This window comes from Elgaria multicarinata, chromosome 8 (genome assembly GCF_023053635.1).
Source record: "Elgaria multicarinata webbii isolate HBS135686 ecotype San Diego chromosome 8, rElgMul1.1.pri, whole genome shotgun sequence".
NCBI lineage: Eukaryota > Metazoa > Chordata > Lepidosauria > Squamata > Anguidae > Elgaria > Elgaria multicarinata.
In genome coordinates, this window is record NC_086178.1 from 77,932,634 (window position 1) to 77,946,312 (window position 13,679).

General features: G+C 41.0%; 1 protein-coding gene across 1 annotated transcript in view; it reads right to left on the reverse strand.

Moving 5' to 3' along the window:
- The window catches only part of C8H10orf143 (chromosome 8 C10orf143 homolog), a 230,322-nt gene that overhangs the window by 7,268 nt on the left and 209,375 nt on the right, over positions 1 to 13,679 (reverse strand). Inside the window, exon 2 of the mRNA XM_063132824.1 lies at positions 8,024 to 8,117. Within this exon, the coding sequence (XP_062988894.1) occupies positions 8,024 to 8,089 (66 nt within the window). The 5' untranslated portion in view covers positions 8,090 to 8,117. The remainder of the gene's footprint in view (positions 1 to 8,023; positions 8,118 to 13,679) is intronic.

A 13,679-nucleotide genomic window follows, 5' to 3' on the forward strand; every position in this document is an offset into this window, starting at 1 on the left:
TATGTATTATACTAAGAGTGTGCAAAATGTAATAATCAAAATCTGAGCAGGCCCTCTGAAGGCAGTCTGTCTTCCACAGGGAAAACATCCGTCTCCTTTGTTACTGCAGAATTTGTCCTTTATTAAAAGCTATAGCATACAAGTACAAGCAGCATAACTAGCAAGATGCACAAGAGGAGGGATGAAAAAAAGCGATTTACTGCTATGCATTAGAAGAAATTTTCCTTATCAAAATAAAATCAGACTATTGCTTTGGGTCTAAGGTAGGTAGAAAACAGAGGCAGAAATTTAGCATACAGAGTAGCTGGCTAAGAATCTTATACTAATGGAAGCAGAACCTGCAGAGGTTTCTACAGAGAATTCCAAATTATTCTGAAATTCGATGGCATTGGAAACATCTCATGGAACTGCAACAACAGACTAGTATAGAATTTTGATTGTGGATACTGCATTAATAACACAGTACCTAGCATGTTCGTGGCAAGGCCCAATGGGGTCAGACAGCTTTACAGACCTCTTCTATTTCTCACTGAATTTCATCAAAATGGTGAATAAAATGTGCTTACCCTGTTCTAATAGGGTTTAAAAGTCCAAATATATCAGGTAGCAGAGCTGATACGTTTAGTAAAGCATAAAAGGTTATCTCAAAGATATACATTCAGATTCTCTGTCACGTTTGGAGACATGAGAAGGCAAAGCATTTTTGTTTTATTGTATATGAACATATGGGGACAGATGAACAATATTTGGCAATTCCATGTGGGTTAAAGTGGATTTCGCACAAAGGCTTCACAAAATGTATGGCATAAGCGTACCAAATGATGATTTATCATTACATAGATTAAGTGGCAGACACTTTGATAATATTAACTACTGGCTTAATTTAGTATTGTGTATTTTAATCTCCATTACATTGTAGCTAATTTAACATCAAGGACTCTCTTGATTTTGGTATTCCATTGCATCACTAGTTGTTTCTTATCTCATATTTTAATATAAAAAAGGATCCAGAGTAACTATTGTTTATATCTTCCTGTATTGTGTTGAGTATCCTTTCAAAATGTAGCACCCTCCAGGTTTCCTTACCCAGTGCAAGGAAGCATGGCATAGTCACATTTTTCTCCAGCATGAAGTACATATTAAAGCAGACCCGGTGGGGGGGATGAGTGAATGTGCCATTTCAAAACTCAGTGGAGTTGTGCAAGCACGCATTACAGAAATTTAGTAGTTCCAGGAACAACGAAAGAAGAGTATTCAAACCCTGCTAGGACCAGGCAAGCTGCCTGGCATAAAAGCCTTAGAGACACATCACCCCAGTATTTTAAGATTGTCAACACCTGGTTTTGGTTGCCTAAGTCCCCGCTTTTGCTGAAGTGGCAGCCTGCACACAGCCTTTTACAAGGTTCTTTTTCCCATAGCAACTGCAGGAGTTTTCCTGCACCTAAGCTCCATCTTCAAGACAGTCCAATGGGACCCTTGGACAAGTATCTTTCAGTTCTGTCCTATTTTCGGAAGTGCTTTCTCTACAAATTGTAGCTGCCACCTGTTTTAGCCTCTTTCTTAGGGTGACCATATGAAAAGGAGGGCAGGGCAAATAAATAAATGGTACATAAACCAAACTCCTTTTGGAATAGACTTTTGTGTGCATCCTAAGACAAGATAAGGCCAACATTACTTAACATGTGTGAATGGTCATGCACATACTTAGTTTCTTTAACAATATGTATATTTGTGCTTGTGTAATCCTCAAATCACTTACTTTGGACTAATTCCATTTAAGTTAATGGAAACTTCTAAACCAGTTCACAACAAAGCTAAACCTCAGAACTTATAATAAAGTCAGTTTATCTCTATTCACTCCAATGGAATATAACTGGCTTACTTCCCAACTACTTTGGCTTAGTTGGAATGTGTGACAACATTTTCTCATGAGTCTGTCTTGTAGTGTTTAGTGGAGTTTATATTATGGAGTTCAGTCTTAAACCAAGAAGTTTGGAACCAATACCCATTATTTCAACAACAGCCATAATACAATTGTGAAATATTTAGAATGTTGCTTTAATTACACTTTTATGTAAGAATTTGCCTTTTTCCTTTCTGACATGAAAGCAAAAATAGAAAGCAGAATTTTTTAACATTTAAGATTCAGCTTTATATAAACAATGATTTTATACATTTCTTATTTCTGAACTTGAGATGTTGTGGAATCTGACAACGCCAGGATACTAGTCAGTATCTAATTAGATGGGTTTTTACTTTAGTTTTCACTTGAACAGACATGAGCAACCCACAGAACAGAATTTCTACAAGTTGTTTCACTTTCCTGTTAAGTTTCCTTGAAGTTAACACATTGGCAGGACTATAAAGCCAAAAAAGCCAATGAACCCTATGAAATAAATAAACGCAGTCAAGCTCAGTTAAAGCAAAACAATTACTATCCTGTAACAGAAAATGGTAAGATTCCAAGGATGTCCTCAGAAAGCATCTTTAGAACCCAATCAGCAATCCAATGCAGGTGAAACAGCTGGAACCAAGCATTTAACTGATTTAAGTGAATTTTAACTGAATCAGACTGTGAATCAGTAGCATCAAACCATTTTATAAGCCAAATATGAACACTATGGGTGGGTTTGCATGATCGTTTCAGTCCACTGTGGCTTATTTAAGCCATGATGGTTTGCAATGTGTGCTGACACCCATTTTGACTATTCAAGCCACACTGGGCGGTCGCTGTGGCTTATTGTGCAGCTTGAATATTCAAAATGGCTACTGGCATGCAACACAACACACCTTGGCTTAAATAAGCCATGGTGGGCTGTGGTGATTGCGTGAACTGGATCAGTAACTCATGTTCATTTGTTCCCCAACCTTTTGGGGTCAGTAGACCTATTTGGAATTTTGAGAATGTCATGGGCACTTTCTCAAAATGGCTGTCATGGGGGAGGGTCCCCATTCATAAATTGGCTGCCATGGTGGGCATGGCTGGTCACAAAACACTAGTTTCCCAGAAGACAAAATGGTGAAGCTTAAACAAAATTAGCTTACCCCAAAACCTAAGTAAAGGCTGAAGGGCATCCAACACCCCCCTCCAAAAACAAAACCATTAGATTGAACCCAAATAAAAATGGCATTGGACAGCAGCATTTTGCTTTCCAGCAAAACAGCCACCTAGTGTAAAAGAATAGTTTAAAAGTTCTTAAAATAAAAATCAGGAGCATCAAGGAGTGGGACGGGTGCCAAGAGAGATGTCTGTCAGCACATTGGTGCCCATGGGCACCATGCCAGAGATTCCAGATGTAGAAGTCTTTTGCATGACTAACATTTTTTGTACTACTTTTTACAAGGTATCATGCATTTATTGCACTCATTAGCATACTGGTAAACCAGATTGCCCTTGCCACTGGATAATTTACAATAGAATACTGCATTTGCCTATTCAGGAGTAAATCCTATTGAATTCAAATATAGCCTCAAGCATATCTCTTATAATTCCAGCAATTATTTACCTGGGTGACCTATATGCCTCCCTTCCACTGTACAAAAAATGTAGGGTATACTTCAGGGTATAATTATACAGAATCAAAACATTATGGTACAGATACTTCGTGTACTAATATCATTATATAAATTGGCAGTTTTGGGGGTTTGCAATACTGGTAGTCCTCTTTTCTCCCATTAACTAGTACAGCAAAACTGGTGGACCTCCTTTGGTCAACTTGACAGTAGTAGTAGCCGGGCTGAAAGTCAGGTTTAATAGTTTCCAAGAGTGGTGAGCTAAATGAAAACAGAGCCTGTGTATATATTATTGTAACTCAGCTCCCCTTATTCACCAACCACCTCTTTTCCAGCTTTTTTTTTTAATCTAGGGACTTGTGATCCAGTAATAGATCGCATACAGCATCACAGTAATGCTCTCTTATTTTAAATTCTAGTTTATATAGCTGTATACAGAATACCTGTATGCTGAAGTTCAAGGTCTCTCTTATAGTGATTGATAATCACCTCATTCTGCTGTCTGTACTATGGCATCGTTGTGTTATTTCTGGTAGTCTTGGTGAAACCTATAATCTTTGTCCCCAGCTTGATATTTTTGGTTTGGTTACTTCTGCATGGAATATACCATTTGACCCAAGGGATAGGATAGGCCAGGCAACCTGCACACAGTCTGGCACGGCTGCATTACCATATGGCTGGGAGCACTTTCTTAGCAAAGTATATCAGTGGGATAAAAATTAAAGGAGACACCAATTACCAACTATGATCTCAAAAGCTGCAGATAAGACCAATCACCCCTTAAGGGTGATATTAAAACTCATTCTACTGAATATAAAGCATTAAAGAAGATGGCCTTTAGACAGACACTGGAAAGGAGGATGGCATTAGCTTGCATTATTCCGATCAGCATAGCCAACAAATCCAATCCTCTGTAGAAATGCTATTAGTGTCACCAAAAAAAAAGTGTGTGCGTTTGTGTGGTGTGGCTTTGTGCAAAGTCCCTGAAGGAAAAGAAACAACTAATGTCATTAATGCGTTAACAGCCTCTGGTCACTTAACAGAGTGGTTTTAATAGGCTCTAGAGGGGAAACATGTCCAGCCTTTTTCAGCCAAAGGGAAGGTTAGAGCTGTGTGTGGGTTTTGAAGATAGTGGGTTAAATTCCTGGGGGATTTGCCTGCCTTGTTGTATATTTGCAAATGTCCTTTTAATAAAGCAAATGATGGCTAACTACAATTAAGTACCAAAGGTGGCTCTTTTAACAAGCACATGCCATTGCACTGATAGGTTTAATTGCACTATAAAGCACGCTGGAAAACACTTCAGGAAAAAGATACAGGGGCATCAAGCTTTGCAAAATTAGTGTATAACAAATCACTGGTGATTTTAGTGCCCTGTCATGAGTATGCTGCTGCATCTGAATTCTGAATTCCATTCTTTTTCAAAAATGGATTTTTGCTTAAAAAGAAATTTAAAAATCTTTTTATATTAAGAGCTTTTCCTCTTGGTACTCCACACAAGCAAAAGAGCCTGCCTGTGAAATCTTTGAAGGACTGAGCTCCGTAATGTTTAGCTATTAACACTAGAGGGCTAAGGCAAAAAAACTAATATTTTGTAATTTAATTCTCAGAAGTGGGAAACTAATATTTTCAAAGATAAAAGGCAGTTTACAGTTGTTCTAAATATCTTTGCTTACAAAACATACTGAAATCAACAGCTTTAGACTTTGGGGGATGTTATTTAAGCTGAGCCACTGAATGTATTTGTTTGAGTTGGGGGAGGGGGGAAACATATCGGTGAAGAGGCGCAATATGTTTTTATCTGGCTGAGCTTTTATATTGTATTTTATATTATGGTTTCAAACTGTTGTTTTATATTTGAATTGTCTTAAATTTGTAAACCGCCCAGAGAGCTCCGGCTATTGGGCAGTATAGAAATGCAATAAATAAATAAATAAATAAATAAAATTTTACTGCCTGAGGTGAAAGTCAAGATGCCCCCCCCCTCCAACCCAGTCATTCTACCACAAAAGTCGACTGGACTGGTAGTTAAATATTACTTTGGCACTGGTGATGGGACAGCATCCTTCACCATACCTGAGGGAAGCAGGCTAACTTAAAGGTGCAGCACAGGCTGCCTGGAACACACAGATCTGTCTTCCAACAGGGACTGGATCATCTCCCTTATGAGGGAAGGTTACATCAACTGGGATTGTTTAGCTTGGAAAAAAGGTTCTAAGAGGAGACATGATAGAAGTGTACAAAATGATGCATGGTGTGGAGAATGTGGATAGGAAGACATTTTTCTCCCTCTCTCAAAATACTAGAACCCGGGGTCATCCCATGAAGCTGATTGGTGGGAGATTCAGGACAAATAAAAGCAAGTACTTCTTCACACAGCGCAGAGTTAAATTATGGAACTCACTTCCACAAGATGTGATGGCCGCCAATTTGGATGGCTTTGAAGGGGGGGGGGGTTCGATAAATTCCTGGAGGCGGCAGCTATCAATGGCTTCTAGCCCTGATGGTTAGGTGCCCAAGCAAGTGGAGGTTTTTCCAGTCCAATGCAACTATTTCTCCACAATGAACATAATCCATTTGTTTCCCCCCTTGTTCTTGCAGCATCCACCTTACCCAGCTACCTCTGAACTGGCAAGGTGTTACGTCAGAAGCATCTACCATCTAAATTTATAACGGGGTAATGGTTTTCGACATTTATGTATCTCCAAGCTGCTACATCTTTCTCCATTCTCACGTCCATGACAGCTCATGAAATTTCCTTGTCAGAATCTGCTACTTTCTTACAGGGTGCCAAGGTCTGATGGATGAGGAGACACTCTAGGAAAGTGATGTAGAATCACTTGAAGGTTTGAAGAGGCAGTAAAAGCATCTGTCAGGGATACTTCAGGTCTAAGAATGTGAATGCCAGAATTCGTGCATGAGGCTGAGGTTTATGACCCAGAGTCTCTTTTTTTCAGGCCTTCAGTTTTATGATTCAGTCCTTTAAAATAATAGCTCTGAAACTCCCAAGAGGAAAAAGAAAAAGCTTGTGGCACACACCCTCACCAATGTTTGATTCGCAATCAGACATTGCAATTACTGTTATCTTGATAGAAAATCCAAGAAGTGTCAGGACTACTAAAACCCTAAACTGTGATTTGGTGGTTGTAATTGCTAGTCATCATCTGTTTGCAACTACCTGTCTATTAGGGAGTTTGATGAGAGCCTGTACTTGTGGCAAAATGCCCCACCCCTATTGAAAAACAGTGTGTGGAGGCCATTTTGACCCCCTGCTGCTCTCAAAACCTTCTCAAAATGCCTAGGGCTCAAGGCTGCGCATGTGCACTGCCCTCAGTTGTAGGGCAATATCATTGGCAGCAGAGAGCAGGGCCTAACTGCAGACCCAACACCATGATGGGAACTTCGTGTGGCTCAAAAGCTTCTTGCTTCCACTTGAGATTCCATCAGCACCAAGCCTATCAAGGGGAGAACAAAAACGTGGTTTGCTGCGCTTCTCTGTTAACCAGAGCCAAGAGCGGGAGATGACCTCAGGGCTCAAGGGGTGGGTGGGAAAGAGGGAAGGCAAACTCACTCCCCTTCAGCCTCAAACTCAATATGATAGTTGGGCTAAAAGGCCCTGGGACGTCTTAGGGAGAGGGAGAGCGACAACAGAACCCCCCCCCCCTCCGCTCCGAGTTCATATTCATATTTTCGGGGATTATTTGCAATCGAAGCATAACTGCAAACGGAAAGTCATGTACTGTTTGGAACAAGGAGGTGCTTGAAAGCAAAAGAGAAAAATGAAGCGACTCCAAATAAAGGCTGCTTCAAAGACTCTTCAAATGCAACAACCACATTTATGTCCAGAATGCACAAACGCTATACAAGCAAAACAAAGTCACACTTTTTGTTGTCGTTTCTGCGGGGGAAGGTTGCACAGTATTATTCCCGCTCATCAAAGCTATTTTAATAGCAGTACGGCCCGTTATTTCAGATGAGAACAGAATGATATCGCCTGGGTTTTGTGGTGTGTAATGTGCCTTTAAACAGAGATGCCTGAGAAAATACTGTCAGAGAACTCTCTTGCGAGACCGGCAGTGGCAGCCCGAGCACGTTAACTTGCTAAGTCCCGTTGCATCCTACCGGATTTAGTGAACGTGCCTCTCCCTCCCCCCGCCCCCTCCACTTTCCTGAAGTTTGCTTCCTCCTTCTCTCTCCACCCACCCGTCCTTTTTGTTTCTTTCCTTCTCCTTTCCCCACGCACGATGTGGAGGAGCTGAACTAGCAACATTCAGGTTTGCAATCAGAATAACAGCCACGCGCACTTAATCTGCTTTGATCATTTCTCTCTTACAGCCTTTCTTTGGAAAACTGACGGCAAAACCTGCATTCGAGTGAGGGCAAAAGGAAAAGAAAGAAGGGGCCGTGGCTTCGGCCGGTGTTACGGCGCATGCTCATGACAACACTTGTCAGGCCGGGCAGCAGCTCTGGCACGCGCAGCAAACCTCTGCACGCTGAGCGGTGGACTTACGCGCTCAGGCTCGGGCAGGCACAGCTCCCCCGGGCGCCTCCGCCGCCGCTCCGCCACTAGGTTCATGGCCGCCCGGTCCCAACAGACGCTTTCTCTAGACGCTCAGCCTCCTGCCCGGCTTCTCATGGGGCTGCCTTGCTTCTCATCCGGCGCTCCGCCTACCCGTTTCCGTAGTCCATCCCCTTGATCTAGCCGTGGAAGGACAGAGAGCGTCGTCCAAATGTCTTGCCGCTCGCTTTGCAAGACCGGGTTGCCTGGCAGCGACGTGAGCCGCTTGATCTCAATTAACAACGCCTTGGATGTCACGATACTAGCAGGATGTAGCGCAGATGTAACGGATGTAACGTGCTCCGAGAAGGGTCTGAAATGGGCGCAGCTACGCAGGGCATCATTTTAGACCAGGCCTTGGAGCTGTTTTCAGTCTTGAAACGGGAACTTACTGGTAACACGAATTCCAAGAATGCCCATTAGGAACAATGGGAGGTATTTGAAGACAAATAGGTAATAATTAGGAGTTGCAAATGCCAGACGTGTCCTCAGTTCCACTTGAAATAAATGCAAGCTACAAATAAAGCAATGAACGGGTCACTAGTAGAAATGGAAGGGTCAGAGGTATAGGCCACATTTACCAAATTGTTGGGGAATGGGCCTTGAGGGACTGGAATGATGATCCCTGGGACAAGTCCTAGGTCTGCCATTATAGCCCCAAGCCTGCCATTATAGCCTCAAGCCAGTCCCAAGGACCCATATTCCAGTTTCTCAAGGTCTGACAGTGTTCCCAATCATTTCTCTGGGTTATTGTGGCCTATCTCCCCCTGTGACCCATTCCATTCTTTCTTTCTTGCATTTATTTCAGGCCTCCCCAGTGCAATTGGAATGTACAACTCTTTGCAAAGGGCCTTCAAATAGCTCTCACTGGCTGAGTTTCAAAGACATGCTAATCAACGGTTCATTTAAATGTTTATTTATTTATTACATTTTTATACCGCCCAATAGCCGAAGCTCTATGGGCAGTTCACAAAAATTAAAAACCATGAAGAGCATAAAAATGTTCCTCTTATTAACAACCCCGCTGTTGATTAGCGTGTCGTCAGAACTCAGCCATTGTTTCCAATGAACATTCTTCTGATTGGTTTTGGAATATCCCTCTAGAAACATGACAGATAATACTAATGGGTGCCCTTGGCAATGAGCAACTTAGTTCCCTTCCCTCAACATAGAAAGCCAGTTCACACTCTTGAAATCTAGCAATCCTATATGGGCGGGCTGTAGGCCCACAGGTTACACCATCCAATGTACAATGCAACATGGGCATATATGGTTGCATATGATTATTTTACTGTTGCACACATGTAGGACCCAAGACACACCGTATGTATGCATGCAGTACCTTGTGTACAATATGACTGGATTTTAAATGTGCTCTAGTCTGAATTATCATAACCAGCCTTCATACATCTGAGATAAAGGTTTAGAAGTTAAAGGTTTTGAAGGCAAAGGGCATCATGAAGCTTTGTGCTTACTTTACATTACATTATTCAGAAACTTTCAGCAATGTTTATCTTTATTATTTAACAACAGCCAATGAGTTGTTTGGACAAAGAGCACTCAGACAAAGTAGGCATTCAGTCACATCCACCCTGAATCCACTTATACAACTAAAGAGAAGTAGGCTTGGATTAAGAGCTATGGAACGATGTTTTATCGTTGGAAAACATGAGTGCTGTAGCACCTTCAGAGTCATGTAGGAGTCAGGAATGGGTTATTTCCTGTTAAGCCCTGCTGAAAGTACGGCTTAACATGTTCTGCTACCAGGAGGTGAAGAGTGGATTCACCCATAACATTAACCTGTAAATTCAGTTTCTTGGAACTTGTGGAACTCCTAGAAACTGGCAATTTGCCCCAAAGGCAACCTTCTGATCAGAAAAAAAGAAAAGTGGGTGAATATCCTTAAAGGGCCAGGATATGAGAAACAGCCTTTTAGATGGCACCATCCCGATTATGGAACTCCCTCCCAAGGGAGTTATTGATGTCATTTAGGTGGTCATTTAACATATTTTTATTCTACTAAACTGTTGTTGTATTTTAATTATTGTCTTACTGTGAATTAGTTTTATTAGTTTTATTTTAATGCTCCCTCGTTTAATAGTAATGATATTTTAATAATTGTAACCTAAATGGGGGCTTTTTTTTAGGACTGAAAGGTGATTATGTGTGTGTGTGTGTGTGTTTAAGACTGAGTAACCCAGAAGACATAATAATAATAATAATAATAATAATAATAATAATAATAATAATAATTTATTTCTTACCCACCTCTCCCTTTGGATCGAGGTGGGGAACATCATTAGTTCAAGAATCAACACATCTTAAAAATACTTGATTTCATATACATCTGGGTCTGGATAGGCCTGACATGCCAAAGAACAACTCCAGGAGGCTTCGAGGACATTAATAAGTAGGCCAGAACATCTCAGAAACAAACCATTGGGTATGCTTCACTGCCTTTTCTTTACTAAAACAGAAGCAGAATGGACATTCAAGACAAATCTAATGTTCCTTTCTTACTCTGTGAGGCAAAGCAGTCAGACATGGGATTTCAGAAGCAGTGGATAATCCTTTGGAGAGTCAGAAGATCTCTGATAGTTACTGGAACAGTAGTTGGAGCAGAGGGATTGTGTGGCTCAGTGGGAAAACACCTGCTTTGCATGCACAAGGTCCCAGGTTCATTCCCAAGCACCTCTAAGTAGGACTGGAAAAAATCTTGCCTGAAACTCTAGAAAGCCACTGACAGTCAATGCTGGGCCCTGTTTCTGGAATAGGGCAGGTCAGCAGGCCTCACATAAGGTAGCTCCATGGACTTGTCCCAATGCAGAAACTAGTGTTTCCTCTCATTTTGGGGCTTCTTAAAGGAAGTGCTTAATCCTCATTGTGGAAGTGCTGGGTGCTGCTTGCTAAATGGAATCAGCGTTGGACCCCGCCTGTGGAATGGCCTGTTTGGATACTGACCTTAGTGTCTTTGCTTGAATTGTACATGTCTTCAGGAACTTGCTGAGGATCTTCAAATCTAGAAAGGTGCCTAGGCACCTTCCCCAACTTGGTATCCTCCAGATTTGGTCTACAACTCCCATCAGCTCCATTTAGCATGGCTAGTGAAGCATGGTTTTTTTTTTTGGGGAGGGGGGGTTAGACTAAAACATCTGGTGGGCACCAGGTTAGGGGCTGCTGCTGTAGGTATTACATTTCTGCAAGAAACTTTAAAGGCAAGCCCATACCCAACTAGGCCTCGGCATTGCACAGTGGTGTTATCTAGAGGCTGGATACCCTGCTATGGTGAATTGCTTCAATTTTCCTGTTAAGATGGATGTTATTTTGTGGTCCTTTCCAACTCCATCCTCAGGGGTCCTTCTCCATGAGCCCCTGCCAAAGGAAGTGAGGCAGGTGGCTACCAGAAGGAGGGCCTTCTTTGCTGTGGTACCCCGGCTGTGGAATGAGCTCCCTAAGGAGTTTTGCCTGGCACCTACACTATGTTCTTGTAGATGCCAGGTGAAGACCTTTTTATTCTCTCAGGATTTTAATAGTCTATAAATTAATTTTAACTTTGCTGTTTTAAATTTGTATTTTAAATTTGTATTTTTGCACTGCTACTGATTTTATCCTGGTTGTGTTTTATATTGTATTTAATACCATGTTTTTATACTGTTGTTTTATACTTCGAATGGTTTCAATTTTTGTGAACCACCCAGAGAGCTTCAGCTATTGGGTGGTATAGAAATACAATAAATAAATAAAAAATGAAATGATTCTATGATTTTAGGTAAATAAACCTTAAGGCCTTTCCCACTACATGGAGGGATTGACTTGCAAGACATTTCCTCCACAAGTTACAACAGTAGAAATCTTTAAAAGTGATCCCTGATAAAACAAAAACAGACAGGGTGGGTGGATGGGGAGGAGACAAACCAAACCAAACCTGAGGGTGAGGAAGGTTACAAAAGCCCTGTTTTTTGGTACTAGAAGGTAGGAATGATCTGGGGACCACTCTTTGCCTCATGATATTAGCATTTTTTTAAGCACAACACTCCTCACTGCCATTTATCACTAGTCAGAAATTGAAGTTTATGGGCATAAACAAGTAGTAGTCTTTTCATAGGTGCTGAATAACTGCAGTTTCCTGTAGTACCATGTACATTGCTGCCACACACACCAGCAGCTGCTGTTCCTGTTTCATAATATCATGTTGCTAATATGTAGCTCAGCAACACTATCTGTAGGTTTCAGCTCTGATCAATATGGTGTTTAGATAACAGCCTTCAACCCACGTATCCTTTTATTGTGGTTCTCCCTCGAATTATCCCACTTTGTTTATATAGTGCTTATATACCGTATGAAAACTTGCAAACTTACGCTTGTGCGTTTGTATGTCCCAAGGCTCTTTACACCTCTCCTGTAGTGCATTGCTGTTACGTCGCTGAGGTTCACTCACACCTTGTTGTTTTCAGCATGGCCTTGCCCACTGATCTCCTTTGTACCTCCCCCTACAGTTTATTGGTTGTTGTAAGTTGGACAACTCCCCCTCCATTCATGCTGTCGGGAAACCTCCCCCCTTCCATGATCTGCATGTGTATGGGCATTGTTCTATATGTGTTTACTCAGAAGTAAGACTCTCTCTGTTCAATGGGGTTTCCTCAAAGGTAAGCCAGCATGTGTTGTTAGTTGAAATCAATAGGATTTACTTTTTGAGTAAGGGAACCAATCCTGAAAAGCAATTCAGTACTATTATGCCCTATATTGCAGATAGGAATTGAAGCTGAGAGAGAATGACTTGCCCAAGGTGCACGCCTATACACATTTACTCAGATGTAAGCTCTACTGTGTTCAGTGGATCTTACTCTGAGGTAAGTATGTCCATGAAGATTCGTAATGGTAGCTAATACATATGGTTAAGCAAGGCTAGAACCTTGTTTTTAAAATGTTCAGTGCATGTAGAACTCTTTTTGAATTTAGTTATGCCAATATAATGTAACCATATCCTGCATTAAATGAAATCCACAGAATAGGTTGTCATGGAAACACTATGTAGCTTACTTAAACACACACTTATCTTGCCTGGTGGTTGACCAAAGGCAATGTATGGACAAAGGTTGTGTATATTAGGATTGTTGAGCTATAGCCCTATATCTTCAGAATGTGTTGTATGTGCATATTTATTATTATTATTATTATTATTATTATTATTAATAATAATAATAATAATAATATACCACCACATAGCCGAAGCTCTCTGGGTGGTTTACAAAATAAATACAACATCTTATAAATATAGCATCAACAGCACTAGAATTCAAACCATAGACCAGTAGTGTCAAAGATTGATTGGGTTTCCTAGTTTGACTTGATTATTCAGATTCAGTGGTCTCTCTGGACTGACATTTTAATCAGGCCTGAGCAATACTTCTTACTTTGATATAGCCTTCTTGTTTCTTCTCCTGATTCACCAATATATCCTCTGTAGGTCAGACCCTGCTGCAGAAAATACCATCAAACCAGATCAGCCTAGCAGAAGAGGTATTTTGTTTCATCTTTGGCAAGCAAATCTATCTTGTGTAATCATATAAATACTTACATCAATAGGGTTTAATTCTGAGTAAACATC